This window comes from Zootoca vivipara, chromosome 11 (assembly GCF_963506605.1).
Source record: "Zootoca vivipara chromosome 11, rZooViv1.1, whole genome shotgun sequence".
Lineage (NCBI taxonomy): Eukaryota > Metazoa > Chordata > Lepidosauria > Squamata > Lacertidae > Zootoca > Zootoca vivipara.
This window is the reverse complement of record NC_083286.1, coordinates 63,906,102-63,927,310: the sequence shown is the minus strand read 5'-3', so window position 1 is coordinate 63,927,310 and position 21,209 is coordinate 63,906,102. Positions and strand designations below refer to the sequence as shown.

At 46.5% G+C, this 21,209-nt stretch overlaps 1 protein-coding gene across 3 annotated transcripts; it reads left to right on the top strand.

Annotated features, from left to right (window-relative positions):
• The first annotated feature begins 7,249 nt into the window (after positions 1 to 7,249).
• LOC118077260 (avidin-like) lies at positions 7,250 to 19,494 on the top strand. 3 transcript variants are annotated; one of them, XM_060280437.1, is made up of 4 exons: positions 7,250 to 7,583; positions 17,950 to 18,163; positions 18,403 to 18,523; positions 19,058 to 19,494. In XM_060280437.1, exons 2-4 carry the CDS (start codon positions 17,965 to 17,967, stop codon positions 19,092 to 19,094), a joined length of 357 nt encoding a protein of 118 aa, XP_060136420.1. In that variant the 5' UTR covers positions 7,250 to 7,583; positions 17,950 to 17,964; the 3' UTR covers positions 19,095 to 19,494. The 3 variants fall into 3 exon arrangements, with proteins under 3 accessions (XP_060136420.1, XP_034956692.2, XP_034956693.2); XM_035100801.2 differs by lacking the exon at positions 7,250 to 7,583 and adding an exon at positions 17,289 to 17,403; XM_035100802.2 differs by lacking the exons at positions 7,250 to 7,583; positions 19,058 to 19,494 and adding an exon at positions 17,289 to 17,403 and having other exon boundaries at positions 18,403 to 18,527.
• Positions 19,495 to 21,209: the final 1,715 nt, after the last annotated feature.

Below are 21,209 nucleotides of genomic sequence, written 5' to 3'. Positions count from 1 at the left end.
AAAACCGAAAGTTGTTTGCGCATGGTTTCCCTTTCACTTCTCCAAAAATACCGGCGTCTTTCCGGTCAAGGCCGGCTCAGTGCTCTCTCGCTCACCCGGCGTCCCTTCCCTAAGGGGCGGGGGCGAGGCGACTGGAGGGGAGAATCTGTGGGCGGAGAAGGAGGCGCAGGGTGAAGAACCTCGGTCTTCAGAGGCCCCACCCGGAAGGGATGCTGGGCATCATTGCAGAACCTCTGCCCAGTGGCCGTAACCCACCATGGAAGTAGCCCAGAGCCATGAGAACAGAAGGAGATCCTGCCCGATGAGGCCAAAGAGGACCTTCTCCTTCAGCCTCTGTTCTCAAGGTGGCCCACCTCTGGGAAGCCCACAAGCAGGATCTAGCCACCTGAGCCCTCTGCCTTCCTGCCAGTTCCAGCAACTGGGATTCAGAAGCATCAGGGTCTCTAACAGAGAAGGCACAGGCCTCAAGCTTCCTTCTCCTCCCGCTCCTCGTTGTTGTTTAGTCGTTTAGTCGTTTAGTCGTGTCCGACTCTTCGTGACCCCATGGACCAGAGCACGCCAGGCACTCCTGTCTTCCACTGCCTCCCGCAGTTTGGTCAAACTCATGTTCGTAGCTTCAAGAACACTGTCCAACCATCTTGTCCTCTGTCGTCCCCTTCTCCTAGTGCCCTCAATCTTTCCCAACATCAGGGTCTTTTCCAAGGATTCTTCTCTTCTCATGAGGTGGCCAAAGTATTGGAGCCTCAGCTTCACGATCTGTCCTTCCAGGGAGCACTCAGGGCTGATTTCCTTAAGAATGGATAGGTTTGATCTTCTTGCAGTCCATGGGACTCTCAAGAGTCTCCTCCAGCACCATAATTCAAAAGCATCAATTCTTCGGAGATCAGCCTTCCGCTCCTCAGAGATCCTTTAACTGGTGCTATTGCTCCACCTCTGGGCCGCTGACAATGAGGTTCCTTGTACAGTACACAGATACACTTGGAGACACAGCTCAGCCTCCACATTGACCAGGATCATTCTCAAGACTCAGCTTCTCTTCCTCTTCAGAAAAGCATGAACAAAACTAATTTATACCTTCCCTATTTTGGGTTATGACCAAATATGGCACACCTTCCTGTCAAAGAATATCCTAAAGAAGGCTTCTTTTGGAGAAGAGAAGCAGGCATGCCTGGAGATTTCAATAGAAATAGTTCAATAGAAATAGATTAATACTGATTAATCTTTAACCCAGATAGCTGTTTAGCTAAATCAACAGGAGAGCCAGGGAAAAGCACAATCAATACTGGAGTTTGTGTCCATGTTCTAGTCATTAGGACAGATCTGAGAGCAAGGGCAATGGCTTAAGTCACTTTTTCTTCTCTTCTTTCAGAGTCCCCTGACCTTATGAACCTGACACAGGTGGGCACACAAATTACACAAATTGACTGAAGCCCACTTAGCTTTAACACCGGCCTGTTAAGAAGCTTTAGCAATTGCTTCTGCTACTTGCCAACTTCATCCCATTCAGGCTGTTCTAGCAGAAAATATGAAAAAAGTATTTACTAATAATTCAGGTGAGACATGTCAACATTAGGACATTCTAGCCAGTCGTTTGGACTTGACACCAAATCAGTGGCCAACCCACCATCCTCCCCAAGCTGGAACTCACAGCAATTATATGCACCCAGAGCAATTGACATTGGGCTGGGTGTTCATCAGTATGCGGATGATACCCAGCTCTACTTCTCTTTCAAATCAGAACCGGTGAAGGTCCTGTGTGAGTGCCTGGAGGTGGTTGGAGGATAGATGGCGGCTAACAGATTGAGGTTGAATCCTGACAAGACAGAAGTACTGTTTGTGGGGGACAAGGGGCGGGCAGGTATGGAGGGCTCCCTGGTCCTGAATGGGGTAACTGTACCCCTGAAAGACCAGGTGTGCAGCCTGGGAGCCATTTTGGACTCACAGCTGTCCATGGAGGCGCAGGTCAATTCTGTGTCCAGGGCAGCTGTCCAGGGTACACAGGCTGAGACCCTAGCTGCCTGCAGACTGTCTCGCCAGAGTGGTGCATGCTCTAGTTATCTCCCGCTTGGGCTACTGCAATGCGCTCTACGTGGGGCTACCTTTGAAGGTGACCTGGAAACTACAACTAATCCAGAATGTGACAGCTAGACTGGTGACTGGGAGCGGCTGCCGAGACCACAGAACACCGGTCTTGAAAGATCTACATTGGCTCCCAGTACGTTTCCGAGCACAATTAAAGTGTTGGTGCTGACCTTTTGTGGGATGGAACACTGGGGCAGACAAGTCACAACAGTTCCTAGAGTGTCCACTAACAGGAACTCACCTGGAGGGACATCTGACTACAGGTCAGTTCCTGTTCCCTCAGACATGCAAATGAGTTGGATTAGATAAGCCCTAGCCTGCAATCACTCTCTCTCTTAGCTACTTCCTCCCTCGATGAGGACACATCTCCAGAGAATCTCCAGTTAGCATGGTTCTCACTCTAGGCCTGCAGCCAAGAGTGAGACCAAATGGAGTCTTACTTTACTAAGTAGTCTCTAGATATATATATACTTGTAACTTTTCTAAGCAAGCCTGCCTTTCTGAGATTATGCTGTAACTCAGGATGAAACTGTAAGTAAACTCTATCTTATTTTATAAACACTGTGTTGTGTATTTCTTTTAAGAGGGACAAAGGGGACCTTTGCCAGGAAGTGTAATATTGAACTATAAAGTGTAATATTGTTATAGAGATTCTAGCGAATCTAACGCACATGCTTTGCTGCGCACAAAAGGGGAATGTCACTCTGCTGATATTGGAAGCTTGCTAACACAAGCTTGGATAGGATCTATCAAATAATATATCCTAATCCACATCCCTAACATTCCCATAAAGGGTTATTACGGCCCAGGACTGCGTATTTTTGTGTATTTTTGAAGGATTGCTTTGGATTGTGATTTTGAACTGAGTAGGATTTTTTCAGTTAGAACTTCCTGGTAAGCACATGGTCTATTGTTCTCCAGTGTGCCTAGGGGATTAGCTACCCCTCCCCTCCCTCAGAGTTTACAGCACTGAGAACTCAGAGGCAGTGAAGATTATTTTGCATTTTGAGATATTTTTAGAGATTTTGATTTTGGAATTTTTGGCAAATTTTTGAATTTTGAGAAATTTTTAGAAGTTTGAGATTCCAAGATGGCTTTTGCAGATTTTGATAGTGGAGTTAACCTAGGATTCATGGCTCTAGATGATGACAATTATGTATTTTGGAAACAACGCCTGATAGCATTTTTAGATGCAAGGAATGTTTTGCATGCCATTGAAAATCCTATGCCTACTGGCACAACAGCAGAGGATTTAGCCAAGATAGCAACTTGGAAACGCATGAACAGCGAGGCCAGATACATAATTTTGAGTGGACTTCGCAACAGGCATCTAACATCAGTTAATAGCAAAGATGATGCAGCTAAAATCTTAAAAGATATTGAGCGCAGGTATGGAGCATCTACTAAGAACTCCTACAGGAATTTGATGAGCAAATTAACTGCGCTGAGGATGAATTCAAGAGAAGAATTCACTGACCATATCAGCAAATTTAGTGAAATTGTTCAGAGGATTGATCTTACTACTAAAGCCCTTGATGAAGAAACAAAGGTTTCATTTTTGATAGCATCTCTAGGACCAAGCTTCAGTTCATTCAAGAGTTGCATGGATCACAAAAAGGACCTGACTTTTGAAGAACTGATTGATCATTTGAGAGAGGAATGCAGAGATTACCTTGATTCTTCAGAAAGGAATACAGGGAGAAAGGACACTAATTATGCTTCCAAGCATTTTCAAAGGTCCAGACAAACGCCAAAGGAAATAATTTGCTTTAACTGCAATTTAAAAGGGCACATGGCGAAGGAATGCCGGGCACCTAGGAATAAATCCCGCCCCTTTCCACCAAAAGGCGAAAAGAAGGGGGGTCGTGGGCGTGCAATGATATTGCAAGAAAGAAATGTAGCTTTCCAGAGCTGTGAAGGAAAGCGCAATAAGTGGCTTCTGGACAGTGCAGCAAGCAGCCACTTCTGTTATAAAAGGGAATATTTCAATGAAATAGACAATAATAAACAGTCTGAGATTGAAATTGCTGATGGAAATGTTATAAAGTCAATAGGTGCAGGATCTTTGAACTTGAATTTCAAAGTGAACAATGAGTCTTTTGATACTACAGTGAGTAATGTTAAGTATGCACCAAAGCTGAACTGTAATCTAATAAGTGTGTCTAGCTTGGACAAGAAAGGTTTTGAAATTATATTTAAAAATGGACAATGCAATGTGATAAAAGATGGTGAAGTGTTTATTCAAGCCAAACTAATCAATGATGTGTATGAGATTGATATTTCAGAGAATGAGTCTGCAAGGGTTGCACAACCCAGCAGAAAGGATCAACCAGATCTGGAACTCTGGCACAAAAGACTTGGACACAGGGATACCAACCTTATCCTGAAAATGCAGAAGGAAAATCTGGTAAAAGGTCTACAGGTAAAGAATTGCAGTACACCAATGCCAAACTGTACAACTTGCATAACTGAAAAGGCAGTCAAGCCTTCCTTCCCACGTTGTACAGAGAAGAGAAGCACAAAAGTCATGGACACTGTTCATACTGACCTATGTGGTCCGCTGAATGTACCTTCCCTAGGAAACAATAAGTACATTCTGATATTTATAGATGACTTCTCAAGATATTGTGTTGGATATTTTCTAGAAGAAAAGAGTCAGACACCGGAATTGTTCAAACTGTACTTAAACATGGTGAAGAACAAATTCCAGAGAGCTCCTTCCACCTTAATTTCGGATAATGGTGGAGAGTTTTGCTCACGGCAGATGAAGGCCATCATGGCACAAGAAGGCATAGCACATGTAACTACAGTTGCTTACACGCCTCAACAGAACTCCATTGCTGAGAGAAAGTTTAGGTCTATTATGGAGATGACAAGGTGCATGTTAAAAGAGGCCAACTTGTCACAGAAGCTATGGGGTGAAGCGGCGAATACGGCGATTTATTTGCAAAACAGATTGCCTACAAAGGGTGCAGAACGCACACCATTTGAACTTTGGCACGGGAGAGTCCCAAGTCTGCAGCACATACGTGTGTTTGGAAGTGTCTGTTATTACCACGTGCCCAAAGAGCGCAGACACAAGCTTGACTCCAGAGCAAAAGCAGGTATCCTGGTTGGATATGCTCCTGGAGGAAAGGGATATAGAGTTCTAGATCCAAAGAGTGGCAGAGTAGACCCATACCATGTGGTTCATTTTGATGAACTAGGAAAGTTTGATACAAAGAACACTGTTATTGACTGTTCTAGAGAGTCACCAGATGAAGAGTTTATAAGTTTTCCTTTAGCACAAGGAACTAATATACCTCCTAGTGTCACAACACCCCCTACAGGCGACACCCCAGAAGACGCAGAGGTCCAGACCCCTGGCGGCACCAGAGACGAAGAGGAGGAGCTGTACGTGGACATGCCAGCGTTGGAGGAGGATGAGGATGCTGATGCGGTTGCACAACCAGAGGTCAGATGCTCATCCAGAACCAACAAGGGCGTTCCGCCACTACGACTGTCCTACTTTGCAGGGTCGGCGTCTCCACCAGAACCTTCCACTTGGGAAGAGGTAGAGCAGATGCCAGCCACCGAAGCCAGTCTCTGGAGGAAAGCCGCGCAGGAGGAGATTGACGCACTGCACAAGAACAAGACCTGGACACTCACAGAATTACCTGCTGGTAAGAAAGCAATTGGGAGCAAATGGGTGTTCAAGGTTAAAAGGGGTTCAGAAGGGGAGGTGCAACGTTACAAAGCAAGACTAGTGGCACAAGGTTTTTCACAGCAATATGGCCACGACTATGACCAAGTCTTTGCACCGACAGTGAGATACAGTAGCGTAAGATTACTCTTAAGCATTGCAGCATCTAAAAGGATGGAGGTGAAACACATCGATATAGCTACTGCGTTTTTGCATGGGGAAATTTCTGAAGAAATTTACATGAAGCAGCCTAAAGGTTTTATAAAGCCAAATGAGGCACATTTGGTTTGCAAGCTTCAAAAGGGACTGTATGGTTTAAAACAAGCAGCCAGAGCCTGGAACTTGAAATTGCATGGAATGCTGGTGAAACTTGGGTACAAGCAAGGTGAAGCTGACAAGTGTTTGTACACTAAGCAGAGTAATGGACAATTTTCTTATATTCTTGCCTTCGTTGACGACCTTTTAATCGCAACGTCAAATGACAGGGATTATAAAAATGTAGTCCAGCACCTCAACAAGGAAGTGCAAGTGAAGGAATTAGGACCAGTTGAGTATTACCTTGGGATTCAAGTGGAAAGAGAACAGGATGGTTCATTTCTACTTAATCAGAAGCAAAAGATAATTGAACTGTTGGAGAGTATGCAATTGCAGGATGCAAAACCCGTCGACACCCCGATGGCTACAGACTTCTTAAAGAACCAAGAGGATTCGAAGCTGCTGCCAAACAACACAGAGTATCGTTCAGCGATTGGTAAACTTTTGTATTTAGTTACCACGTGCAGACCTGATTTAGCCAATGCAGTAGGGATTCTCAGCAGGAAAGTGAGTAGTCCCACTGAGCATGATTGGGTTGGTGTGAAGAGGGTGGTTCGATATCTTAAGGGTACAATGGATTGTAAATTAAAGTTACCAGCTGTCAGTGACCCTAAGCTCATTGGGTACACTGATGCTGACTGGGCGGGTGATAATTCTGATTATAAATCCACAAGCGGGCATGTCTTTATGTATGGGGGCGGAGCTATCACATGGGGCAGTTATAAACAGAAATGTATAGCTTTATCGTCTACAGAATCGGAATATGTTGCGGCTACAGAAGCGTGCAGAGAGATTTCCTGGCTGAACCAACTCCTAACAGACTTTGGCGTGGAGAGAAAGGAACCTATAAGCCTGCTGGAGGACAACCAAAGCTGTCTAAAGCTGGCGCAGAATGAGAAGTTCCTAGCACGCTCAAAACACATTGGGGTCAGGTACCACTACGTTCGCCAGATGATACAAGATGGACTTGTCGAACTGTCGTACTGCTGCACATCGGAGATGACAGCAGACATCCTAACAAAACCCCTGCCAAGACAGAGTTTCCAGAACCTGCGTGTCAAGCTGGGACTCTTGGGTGGTTGAATAAAGTTGCTTATGTTTTGTTTTGTATGTAATGAATGTTGTGAATTGCCTGAGAAGGGGTTTGTGGGATGGAACACTGGGGCAGACAAGTCACAACAGTTCCTAGAGTGTCCACTAACAGGAACTCACCTGGAGGGACATCTGACTACAGGTCAGTTCCTGTTCCCTCAGACATGCAAATGAGTTGGATTAGATAAGCCCTAGCCTGCAATCACTCGCTCTCTCTTAGCTACTTCCTCCCTCGATGAGGACACATCTCCAGAGAATCTCCAGTTAGCATGGTTCTCACTCTAGGCCTGCAGCCAAGAGTGAGACCAAATGGAGTCTTACTTTACTAAGTAGTCTCTAGATATATATATACTTGTAACTTTTCTAAGCAAGCCTGCCTTTCTGAGATTATGCTGTAACTCAGGATGAAACTGTAAGTAAACTCTATCTTATTTTATAAACACTGTGTTGTGTATTTCTTTTAAGAGGGACAAAGGGGACCTTTGCCAGGAAGTGTAATATTGAACTATAAAGTGTAATATTGTTATAGAGATTCTAGCGAATCTAACGCACATGCTTTGCTGCGCACAAAAGGGGAATGTCACTCTGCTGATATTGGAAGCTTGCTAACACAAGCTTGGATAGGATCTATCAAATAATATATCCTAATCCACATCCCTAACATTCCCATACCTTTAAAGCCCTAAATGGCCTCGGTCCAGTACACCTGAAGGAGCGTCTCCACCCCCATCGTTCTGCCCAGACACTGAGGTCCAACTCCGAGGGCCTTCGGGAGGTTCCCTTGTTGCGAGAAGCCAAGTCGCAGGGAACCAGGCAGAGAGCCTTCTCGGTGGTGGCGCCCGCCCTATGGAACACCCTCCCATCTGATGTCAAAGAGAAAAACAACTACCAGACTTTTAGAAGACATCTGACGGTAGCCCTGTTTAGGGAGGTTTTTAATGTTTAATCGGTTATTTTATTCTATTTTTCTGTTGGAAGCTGCCCAGAGTGGCTGGGGAGGCCCAGCCAGATGGGCGGGGTGTAAATAATACTGTAAGTTGTTGTTGTTGTTGTTGTTGTTATTCACACAAAGTTCAAATTAATGAAGTGACAATTGCTTCAAAAGCTGATAAAAATAATTGATGTACATCACTGCCTAGAAATGATTAACCTATCTGCAATTATAATTGAGCACAATTAGAAATACAATTTGGACAAGTCATCAAAATGAAGGAACAAAAATAAATAATTTCCCCATTTGAATTATGTTCCTTTTCAAAAGGGACCGGGCTTTAACTTTAGGCTCATTTTTCACCAATTCCCTTTTCAAGGACTTTCAGAGACTTCTGTTTGATAGTTTTGATGTTTTGCATTATTCCATAAAGTTTTCTATACTGTAATTTTTTCTGGCCGTTGTGTAGCTATCGATATTGCTGAGTCATATTTTGCAACACAGGGGTTTGCTTGTTTACTGGCAAGTAAAATCTGGCATTCCAGCTGAAGCCAACCGTAACCTGGGAATGCTTGTAGAATCCTGTGGCAACCAAGATAAACGAGGCAAAAATGCCCCAGCTTGGCCATTCTTCAACATTAACAGCATGGCTTGGTAGTGCTTATGATCAAAGCCACTCAACACCATCCAATGGCACTATGAATCCCATCGTAACACTGTATAATTTCCCACAAAAGACAATCTGTAGAGGTCAAAGCATGTCTGGATCATGGATATCTTTTCTTATACTGTTATGTTACCAGACTTATCATTGCTATTTTTTGTATGCAGTACAATTGCATCTTTTGCGCAATTAACTCTTATGATCTCAAGTATCCAGAATGACAAATGTACTTTTGGATCAACCAGTGTCAGTTGGTATTGTTAAGCAGTTGATGGCTGAACAATTGAAAGTGGTCAGATCAATGTTTGATCAAGATGAAGAAAATGAGCCAGAGAAATATGAGGTGGAAGATGGAAAGGGGGAATACTCAGAGGCAGAAATGACCTCCACACAAGGATTTGGAGGAGGAGAAGATAAAACTACAGATGGTGATTTGCAGAACTACTGTATCTGGATATGGCATTGGTGGTTGAGAGGGAAAGAAGCTTTAGGACTTGAGTCCTGGCCTTTCTTTAGTTCTAGCAGAGAGAAAGCACTGGAGTGAATTCGGAGAAAGATGCTATTAAAGTTATGGTACTGTCTCTGGAAAAATATTGGGAAAAAGAAAATGGAAGGTCCTAGAAGTGAAGATCCTAGAAGTGAAGAAGCAGCCAAAGATGGAGAAGCTCTATACAGTCAGCAAAAACAAGACCTGGAGCTGACTGTAACTCAGATCATCAGCTTCTTATAGCAAAATTCCAGCTTAAACTGAAGAAAGTAGGAAAAACCACTGGGCCAGTAAGATACAATCTGAATCAAATCCCTTATGAATACACAGTGGAAGTGAGGAACAGGTTTAAGGATTTAGATTTGGTGGACAGAGTGCCTGAAGAACTATGGATGGAGGCTCGTAACATTATACAGGAGGCAGCAACGAAAACCATCCCAAGGAAAAGGAAATGCAAGAAAGCAAAATGGCTGTCCAACGAGGCCTTACAAATAGCGGAGGAGAGGAGGCAAGCAAAATGCAAGGGAGATAGGGAAAGATACAGGAAACTGAATGCAGATTTCCAAAAAACAGCAAGGAGAGACAAGAGGGTCCTCTTAAATGAGCAATGCAAAGAAATAGAGGAAAACAATAGAATGGGGAAAACCAGAGATCTGTTCAAGAAAATTGGAGACATGAAAGGAACATTTCGTACAAAGATTACCATAATCAAGGACAAAAGTGGTAAGGACCTAACAGAAGCAGAAGACATCAAGAAGAGGTGGCAGGAATACACAGAGGAATTATACCAGAAAGATATGGAGGTCTCGTACACCCCAGATAGTGTGGTTGCTGACCTTGAGCCAGACATCTTGGAGAGTGAAGTCAAATGGGCCTTAGAAAGCACTGCTAATAACAAGGCCAGTGGAAGTGATGATATTCCAGCTGAACTATTTAAAATTTTAAAAGATGATGCTGTTAAGGTGCTACACCCAATATGCCAGCAAGTTTGGAAAACTCAGCAATGGCCAGAGGATTGGAGAAGATCAGTCTACATCCCAATTCCAAAGAAGGGCAGTGCCAAAGAATGCTCCAACTACCGCACAATTGCGCTCATTTCACACGCTAGCAAGGTTATGCTTAAAATTCTACAAGGCAGGCTTAAGCAGTATGTGGACCGAGAACTCCCAGAAGTGCAAGCTGGATTTCGAAAAGGCAGAGGAACCAGAGACCAAATAGCAAACATGCGCTGGATTATGGAGAAAGCTAGAGAGTTCCAGAAAAACGTCTACTTCTGCTTCATTGACTATGCAAAAGCCTTTGACTGTGTCGACCACAGCAAACTATGGCAAGTTCTTAAAGAAATGGGAGTGCCTGATCACCTCATCTGTCTCCTGAGAAATCTCTATGTGGGACAAGAAGCTACAGTCAGAACTGGATATGGAACAACTGAGTGGTTCAAAATTGGGAAAGGAGTACGACAAGGTTGTATATTGTCTCCCTGCTTATTTAACTTATATGCAGAATTCATCATGCGAAAGGCTGGACTAGATGAATCCCAAGCCGGAATTAAGATTGCCGGAAGAAATATCAACAACCTCAGATATGCAGATGACACAACCTTGATGGCAGAAAGCGAGGAGGAATTAAAGAACCTTTTAATGAGGGTGAAAGAGGAGAGCGCAAAATATGGTCTGAAGCTCAACATCAAAAAACCAAGATCATGGCCACTGGTCCCATCACCTCCTGGCAAATAGAAGGGGAAGAAATGGAGGCAGTGAGAGATTTCACCTTCTTGGGCTCCTTGATCACTGCAGATGGTGACAGCAGTCACGAAATTAAAAGACGCCTGCTTCTTGGGAGAAAAGCAATGACAAACCTAGACAGCATCTTAAAAAGCAGAGACATCACCTTGCCGACAAAGGTCCGTATAGTTAAAGCTATGGTTTTCCCAGTAGTGATGTATGGAAGTGAGAGTTGGACCATAAAGAAGGCTGATCGCCGAAGAATTGATGCTTTTGAATTATGGTGCTGGAGGAGACTCTTGAGAGTCCCATGGACTGCAAGAAGATCAAACCTATCCATTCTGAAGGAAATCAGCCCTGAGTGCTCACTGGAAGGACAGATCGTGAAGCTGAGGCTCCAATACTTTGGCCACCTCATGAGAAGAGAAGAATCCTTGGAAAAGACCCTGATGTTGGGAAAGATTGAGGGCACTAGGAGAAGGGGACGTCAGAGGACAAGATGGTTGGACAGTGTTCTCGAAGCTACGAACATGAGTTTGACCAAACTGCGGGAGGCAGTGCAAGACAGGAGTGCCTGGCGTGCTATGGTCCATGGGGTCACGAAGAGTCGGACACGACTAAACGACTAAACAACAACAACAACAGAAGTGAAGATCAGGATACCATGGTAAACATTGCAGGAAATGGAATAAAGGCCACCCTCATTTTGCCTGGGGGTTGCATTCCAGACCCCTGCATGAGTTGGTGGACATAATCCCGCTCTGCCCCCCCCTTCATCACTCTCCTCCAATTCAGGTATGTCGCCATCAGTCTGTCCTCATTGTCTCTGGTGCGAGTCTGGTCCTCCGCATCTTCTTCCTGCTCATCACCTGTAGAGGGTGCTATGACAGTGGAATGCAGATCTGGGCTGTTATATGTTAGTTGTGGGAAGTGCATGAGGTCCTGTGCTTCTTTCTCTGTTTGATAAGAAAGATCTTTTGACAGCTTTGTTAACTACATGTCCTGATCTGTCTTGTCCTGCTTTTAATCCCATAATTCTATAGCCTTTTCCTCCAGAATAATGAACTATATAGGATTCCTTCCTGTGCTCCAGGGTCTAGCTTTTGCCTATTTTCTTTGGGTATGTTAACTATCGGATATGCTTCACGTGTGTGAAAAGTTGGGTGTTCTCCCATGCCAGAGTTCCAAAGGTGTGCGTGGAGCTCCCTTGGTTGGCAGTCACTTTTGGAGATCCACCGCAGTGGCTGCTGGGTCTCCTCACATTCACTGGGGAAGATTTTCATCCTTTAGCATGAAACATGTCATTTCCATAATGGATCTAAATTTTCTCTCTACAATATGTTGTGGGGCAATCCCTTCCTTTTCATATTGATTGAACAGTACTCACCCCATTGTCAGTCCTGAGAACTGTGGTTTTTCTCTGGAGCTTGTAATTCACCATGACAACATACTTTATGAAAATCTATAGTGTTTCACTTTTCTCCTTACACAACAGAGAGTTATAGGGAAATGGGGGGGGGGTTGTCTTTTACAGCCCAGCTCTCTAACAACAACAACAACAACAATTTATTATTGATACCCTGCCCATCTGGCAGGGTTTCCTCATCCACTCAGGGCAGCTCCCAACAGAATATTAAAAACACAATGGAAGATCAAACATTAAAAACCTCCCTAAACAGGGCTGCCTTCAGATGTCTTCTAAAAGTCAGATAGTTGTTTATTTCCTTGACATCTGATGGGAAGGCATTCCACAAGGTGGGTGCCACTAAGAAGGCCTTCTGCCTCAAGGGATTCAGTGTCCCCCTAAATTTGTTGTCGGTCAGAGAAATGGAGGCAGGAACTAGTGAAAGCAAGGAAGATCTCCCCCCCCCCCCTGTTGCAACAGAGTTCCAACACAGGTATGCGGGAACTTTTAAAGGCTTTCGAAATTGCATAGCCCCTTAGCCAAGGACCACCCAAAAAGGATATCACACAGAGAGTGTGGTTTGTCTCCTGTCTGTCAAGATATCTGATAATTGTATGCTGATTGCCCTGGACCATCCTTTTGAAATTGTATATACCTTGGTTCCTGACTCTTGCCCACAGATCTGCACCCATTGCTAAAAGAAGATGCCCTATTGACAGGTCCACTCTGCTTAACTTGCCAAACTGGTTTTTGCAAAGGGGCAAGCCCCCTCATTCCAAGCAGTTTATTTGTTTACAGGATTTACAAGTGAAAAATAACTATTTTGAAAGGTATTTCCCGACCCCCCCCCCATACTTCCTTCTACTGCAGAGAAATATCTGGGGTCATAAAAAGAGTCTCAGGATTGCTCTCTTGCACCATTTCAGAATATAGTTTATGTACCTATGTATGTATGCCCATGTCCAATGAGGCCTTACAAATAGCGGGGGAGAGAAGGCAAGCAAAATGCGAGGGAGATAGTGAAAGAAACAGGAAACTGAATGCAGATTTCCAAAAAATAGCAAGGAGAGACAAGAGGGCCTTCTTAAATGAGCAATGCAAAGAAATAGAGGAAAACAACAGAATGGGAAAAACCAGAGATTTGTTCAAGAAAATTGGAGATATGAAAGGAACATTTCGTACAAAGATTACCATAATAAAGGACAAAAGTGGAAAGGACCTAACAGAAGCAGAAGACATCAAGAAGTGGCGGCAATAATACACAGAGGAATTATACCAGAAAGATATGGAGGTCTCGTACACCCCAGGTAGGGTGGTTGCTGACCTTGAGCCAGACATCTTGGAGAGTGAAGTCAAATGGGCCTTAGAAAGCACTGCTAATAACAAGGCCAGTGGAAGTGATGATATTCCAGCTGAACTATTTAAAATTTTAAAAGATGATGCTGTTAAGGTGCTACACCCAATATGCCAGCAAGTTTGGAAAACTCAGCAATGGCCAGAGGATTGGAGAAGATCAGTCTACATCCCAATTCCAAAGAAGGGCAGTGCCAAAGAATGCTCCAACTACCGCACAATTGCGCTCATTTCACACGCTAGCAAGGTTATGCTTAAAATTATACAAGGCAGGCTTAGGCAGTATGTGGACCGAGAACTCCCAGAAGTGCAAGCTGGATTTCGAAGGGGCAGAGGAACCAGAGACCAAATAGCAAACATGCGCTGGATTATGGAGAAAGCTAGAGAGTTCCAGAAAAACATCTACTTCTGCCTGATTGACTATGCAAAAGCATTTGACTGTGTCGACCACAGCAAACTATGGCAAGTTCTTAAAGAAATGGGAGTGTCTGATCACCTCATCTGTCTCCTGAGAAATCTCTATGTGGGACAAGTGTGGGAATGTTCAGGAATGTGGATGAGGAGATATTGTTTAATATATCCTTTCCCCGCTTGCGCTAGCAAGCACCAGACTTTAGCAGAGTAAAAACACAGCAGAAAAGCATTTGCTCAGGCTTGATTTAAGCCACTAAAATAAAGTGTGTTTTCCTGGTATTTTTCCCTTTACCCCTCTTAAAAGAAAAGACACGACACAATGCTCTTAAAAGTATAAAAGATGTTTACTTACAATCTTCCTGAGATACATCATGCTCAAGAGGTAGATTTGCTTAGGTAAAAAGCAATATATACATTGTGAAGTTCACTTATAAGAAGTGAAACTCCATCTCATCTCTCTCTATTGGCTGGAAGCCGAGAGAGAGAATCCTCACTGGATGTTGAGTCCTTGAAGTCCAAGAGAGTAAGAGTGTAAGAGGGGGAAATGGCTGCTTGCTGGAGAATTTATCTGCCACTTTCCCCATCTCATTTGCATGTGGAGGAACAGGAAACTAGCCTTAGTCATGTGTTCCTCCTCAGTCCTCCAAGTGGACTATCTAGGAATTGTTGTGACTTGACTGCACTTAACCCTTTGCATCCCACAACAAGAAGCCACAGTTAGAACTGGATATGGAACAACTGATTGGTTCAAAATTGGGAAAGGAGTACGACAAGGCTGTATATTGTCTCCCTGCTTATTTAACTTATATGCAGAATTCATCATCATTCTTGGGCTCCTTGATCACTGCAGATGGTGACAGCAGTCACGAAATTAAAAGTCGCCTGCTTCTTGGGAGAAAAGCAATGACAAACCTAGACAGCATCTTAAAAAGCAGAGACATCACCTTGCCGACAAAGGTCCGTATAGTTAAAGCTATGGTTTTCCCAGTAGTGATGTATGGAAGTGAGAGCTGGACCATAAAGAAGGCTGATCGCCGAAGAATTGATGCTTTTGAATTATGGTGCTGGAGGAGACTCTTGAGAGTCCCATGGACTGCAAGAAGATCAAACCTCTCCATTCTGAAGGAAATCAGCCCTGAGTGCTCACTGGAAGGACAGATCTTGAAGCTGAGGCTCAAATACTTTGGCCACCTCATGAGAAGAGAAGAATCCTTGGAAAAGACCCTGATGTTGGGAAAGATTGAGGGCATAAGGAGAAGGGGACGACAGAGGACGAGATGGTTGGACAGTGTTCTCAAAGCCACCAACATGAGTTTGACCAATCTGCGGGAGGCAGTGGAAGACAGGAGTGCCTGGCGTGCTACGGTCCATGGGGTCACGAAGAGTCGGACACGACTGAACGACTAAATAACCAACAACAACATGTATGTCCATCCTGTGTATTTATTGTAGGGATGTGTATAGATGCTAGGAGAGGATATATTTATGAGATATTATCCTTCCTTCCTTCCTCATGTTTGTGAGTTCAGCAGAGTGCCCATCCCTTTGCAGCTTAAAAGAGAAGCTTAGTTTTAGCCTTTTTGTTTAAGTAATCCAGGATGCTTTAAGGCAGACTGGATTCTCCTGGTATTTTCCCATTTTTCTCCACCTTAAAACAACAATCACACAACAGATGTGTAAAAGGTAAAAACAACAGTTATTCACTCAGAACTCTTATTGAAGAGTAACAGAAACCGCAGGTGTGTTAAGGCAGCCTTAATATGGCAATTCAGTTACAAAGAAGGTGTCAGTAATGGAGCTCAGGCATGCAGATTGTGCTCACAATTCTGGCTTGGTGATGAGTGAAGAGAGGCAAAGGAGAGGATGTGCCAATGTCAGGGCACAGTGGGAATGTACTGACTGAGCTTCTAGGTGGGCACCAGGACGCCTCAGCTGAAGAAGCGGACACGGAGCAATGGATTCAAACTAAAAGAAAGAAAATTCCACCTAAATATTAGGAAGAACTTCCTGACAGTAAGAGCTGTTCGGCAGTGGAATTTGCTACCAAGGAGTGTGGTGGAGTCTCCTTCTTTGGAGGTCTTTAAGCAGAGGCTTGACAGGCATATGTCAATAATGCTTTGATGGTGTTTCCTGCTTGGCAGGGGGTTGGACTGGATGGCCCTTGTGGTCTCTTCCAACTCTATGATTCTATCATTCTACGAAACTGACTCTACCAGTCTCTGATCCTGTGACGTTGCGCTGCAGACTGCCCCAAATGAGGCATTGAGATGCTTCTAAGCCAATAAGCCCCAAACGTTGCAACCTTTTCCTCCTCCCCCAGCCCTGATAATGTTGGTTGCCCTTGGCTGAGCCTTTTCCAGCTCCACAGACTTCTTTGTGGGGTTGAGGTGTTTCCTCTCCCCTGAAATGTCTGAGGCCCTTCTGTCCCAAATCAGCCACTCGGATCTTCTTTTTAATGTTTAATAGATTATTTTATTTCATTTTTCTTTTGGAAGCCGTCCAGAGTGGCTGGGGAAACCCAGCCAGATGGGCGGGGTATAAATAATAAATTATTGTTATTATATTATTATTCTGCCATAGCATCACGGGCCATTCCACGACTTCGCAAGGTTCAGTTGACTACAGTAAAAAATAATAATTGAGCCTTTAGTTTCATTGACCAAGTCCTATGGAACTCGCTGCCACTGGAGATTCAGCAGGCGCCTTCTGTGCCAAATTTTAAATGCCTGCTGAAACCTCTTCTATTCCGCCAGGCCTAAGCAGGCAGTTAAGAAGACGGTCAACCGAATATGGTTTCTATTTTTTTAAAAGTTGTTTTAAACTTTTTATGATCTTATTGTATGGTTTTATATTGTCGCAAACTGCTGTGGCATATTTCTATGGTACAACAGTATACGAGTACACACACAGAGAGAGACACACATATATATACACAACAAGCAAATAGATTAGGGCGCCTTGGCAGGTGCTCGAACATCTTGCCTGGCCGGGGTGGGGAGATGCCCGTGATGCTTCTGCCAGCCCCTCCGCCCCTCTTGGCACCGATCTCCGTGCCGCGCCCACCCGGCTTGCGCAATTGCCCGCCCGGCCAGGCGCTATAAGAGGACGGCCGGCGGCTCGACGGGGCCATTCCCTTCCCGACATCGAGGATGGCGCAGCGCACGGTCTCTCTCGGCAGCATGGCAGAATTGGCGCTCCTGGGCGCCCTTCTCTCCCTCTCGCCGGCCGAAAGCCAGTCCCCTCCCCTGGCCAAGGTAGTAGGGCCAGGCCGAGGAAAGGCAAGCGGGCGAGCTAGCGGCGCTGGCTGCCTTCGGAGGGGACTCCCGCATCGGGGCGGAGGGGCTTCGCGTGGTCTCTGTCTCGCCCTCCCGTCTGCCAAAGGGAAAGGCAGCAGCGCCTCGCCGGTGGGGATACAGAAAAGTCCCGGTCAAAGCGCGAAGGGAGCGGAGCTGTCGGGGCGCACTTGGGGGGCGGGAGGGCTGTGTGTTTGTCTGTGGGGGCCTTGGAAGCCGCTGCTGCTGCCGGCTTCCCCTCCTTGTTTCCCGGGGTCTTAATTTCCGACCTGCAGCAGCTGCCGCAGGCGCTTTGCAGGAGCGGATGGAATCGGAAAGTGGCGAGCAGGCGCAATCTCCACTGGGCGCAACTGGACCCCTTTGGATCTCCGCGCCCGTTTGTCCGGGCTGGAGGGGTCTCTCTCTGATCTAGGGGCCTAGTCTTTGGGGTTGGACTTGATGACCCTTTGGGGTCCCTTCCCACTGTCCCTTCTCTGACCCGCTTCTCTCCCCTCTGACCCCGCGCAGTGCAACCTAGAGGGGATGTGGGTGAACGATCTGGGCTCCCAGATGCTCATCGGGCCCGTTAACGCGGCCGGCCAGTTCTCGGGCTACTACCTGGCCGCCGTCTCGGCTGCCCCCGACGCCGCCATCCGGGAGTCGCCCCTGCACGGCACGCAGCACCCCGACCCCCCACGCGCCCAGCCCACCTTCGGCTTCTCCGTCAACTGGTCCTTCTACGGCAGGCAGGAGGGGAGAGGGAGGGGTCTGAGCAGCTCCAAGGACGGAGAAGGGAAGGGCCCCCAGCCGCCAGGGGCCCTCTCGTTCACGCGGTGGCGTTGGGGGACTGTCTTGGGCTGGCCAGCCGAGGGACAGCAACTCTCTCCCCGCCCCTGAAGGCCCTCCAGGACAGGCTGAACGGACGGCCTCGGCTCGGCGCCAGCAGCCCACCGACCTCCCTTTCTCTGCTCCCCCCCCTAGACTCCACCACCGTCTTCGTGGGGCAGTGCTTCTTGGATGAAAACGGCGATGAGTTCTTGGAGGCGACGTGGCTGCTGCGGGAGGAGGTGGCGACTCACGCTGACAACTGGAAGGCCACCCGGTAAGCCGCCCCGACAGCCCGACTGGGGAGGGTGTCCTCCGCTCCATCCATTAAAACAGGCAGGCGAGGGGCGAAGGGGCGCCGTCGGGGCTGAGCATCCGTTCCCTTCCTTTAACGCTAGTAATAAGAAGCAACTTTTCGATTCGCTGCTTCTCCCGATGGTTGCCCCCCCATGTCATCTCCGTAACTGTTCAAAGCAGATCTCTGGGACCAGTCAGTCCCCTCTGCCCACACGAAGGGGGGGGGGGGCTAGGCCCCACCTTAGCCCCCACCCTCCATCAGCTCCCTGTCTGCAAAAGAGCCCCAACCCATGAAATCAAGCCAGAGTTGTGGAGGAGCCCTCCCTCCTGACTTGGAGGGAACCAAGAAACTGAATGGCTTATTATCTGAAAGTTCTCTCTCTCTCTCTCTCTCTCTCTCTCTCTCTCTCTCTCTCTCTCTCTCTCTCTCTCTCTCTCTCTCTCTCTCTCTCTCTCTCTCTCTCTCTCTCTCTCTCTCTCTCTCTCTCTCTCTCTCTCTCTCTCTTCCGAGCAGGGTTGGCGGGACTGTCTATGTCCGTGTCAGGAGATAAAAAGGAACCAGGATCTGGGCCTGCTTCTGCTACTTGTGCGTAGGACCAGCTAGAAGACAATTCCCCTTCCCTCCACCAACACTGCCTCCCTGCCTTTTCCACAGGGAGGGGGCAATAATCCCCCCTCAGGGCAGGGGTGGGGGGGGTGCTGTTACCACCCCACCTGCTAGAGAGAACATTTGCTGCAGGTGGTGACAGCTTTTTGCTAAGGATTTATTCTCTGCGCTTGCTAGGGGCTTTTTGGTGGCCTTTTACGTATTTTAAACCTGCTTTTAAATTCTCTGTGCCTGCCCCAGAGAACTGTCTCATGGGGCAGTTGCAGAAAACCAATAAAGAAACCTTTCTACTATTAAACCTGTCAGAAAAATCACCATTAAAAAAATCCTTCAGTAGCACCTTAAAGACCAACTAAGTTTTTATTTTGGTATGAGCTTTCGTGTGCATGCACACTTCGTCAGATACACTGAAACAGAAGTCGCCAGACCCTTATGTATATTCAGGGGGTGGGGGTGATGGGAATGGGTGATGGGCTGATAGGAGTGGTAAACCTGTTGATGGCTGTTAACGACTGTTAATGACCGCAATTGGTCTTGTGGGCAGGGGAAGCAAGGGCTGAGGTGCTAAGGAAAGCTTGATCATGTATAATGAGATAAGAATCCTATGTCTTTATTTAATTTTTTAAATTTATTTATTTATTTATTTATTTTAATTTTATTTTGCTTCAACTCAGACCAACACGGCTACCTACCTGTAACTAGAAAAATCACCCTCAAGGCCAGCATAGTGTTTGAATGTTAGCATCCCAGAGGGAATAGGACATCACCACTGTCAGTCCCCCCCCCCCAGAAAACCCTGGGAGAAGGCAGGGAGTCCCTCAACAGGCTGAGAGGCAGGCAGTCCACTGCCCTGGAAACACAGGCTCACTGGGGGTGGGGCAGGACATTGACACAGACCCCTCCCCTCATTGAGAGAACTACACTGGGCCTCAGACCCAACAGGCCAGGCAAGCACCAGGAATGGCCAGGGAAGAGGGGGCTCTACCTACTCCTGCTCCCCAACACACCTGGAGCAACAGACACCTGTCAACAAAAAGGCAGAGAGAGGCCCCCCTCACCAACAACAGTTTGTTTTAAATTCAAATTATACAGCATATAAAAATAACTCTGGGGCAGCCCCCAGATTGTACAGACCGTGGGTCCAGCTAACCTGATAAAGGACCCCCCCTTTAGTGTGGGAGGGGCAGACCCCAAACCTCTGTGCACCAGAGAAAGAAGCCAGCCCTGTTCCCCACAACTCAAGACACACACATGTCCCACCCCCCATTAACAGGCCAAAGCCCCACACGACAGCTCTGGCTCTCAGGTGCTGGAGGGGTCAGTTGTCTGTCACCTGAGGAGGGGGCTTGATTTGCACATGGTGCCTGACTCCTCGAAGACTCTCGTACAGATAGTGACCTGCATACCCAAGGCTCTGGAGAAATTGGACCGCACCTCTACCTTTGGTGGGGTGGTATGCAAGTGCAGTAATTTTGGGCAATGGTATTCAGATAAAGCTACAAAGATCTTAAATTGCCACATTTACCTAACTTCTCAATTAACACTTTTGTCTATGTTTGACGGGAGCCAGAACCATAAGGCTTGATAAGGCTCCTGCTCCTAGCAGCTAAAACAGGGGTCAGCAACCTAAGGCCTGTGGGCCACTTGGGTTGTTAAACTGACCCATGAGCCACCCCCGAACCAAGTGGCCCGCTCAATGAGCCCCTGCGTGCTGTGCTAAACTGGCGCAGCATGACGTGGGGACTCGCTTCCGCTGGGCCAGAAATCGCGTCTGCGCAGACTCAGACACTGGAAATCGTGGGTGCCCCCACGGAGGGATCTCCAATGGAGATCCCAAGCGAGGTAAACCTTGCCAACCCCTAATGACCACCACGGTTTGGGGAAAAACTTAGACGGGGCCAGTCTTGCCACTTGGAACCTGAAAGTGTGGGATATTGCATGGCTAGAAAAGCTAACAAAGAAGCCGAGAGTCCTCTGGGGCCAAAGAAAGGAGGGGGAGTTCATACCTTTCTGCTCTGACTTTGTAACAAGGAAGAACATGGCTGAGGACCACCAACCC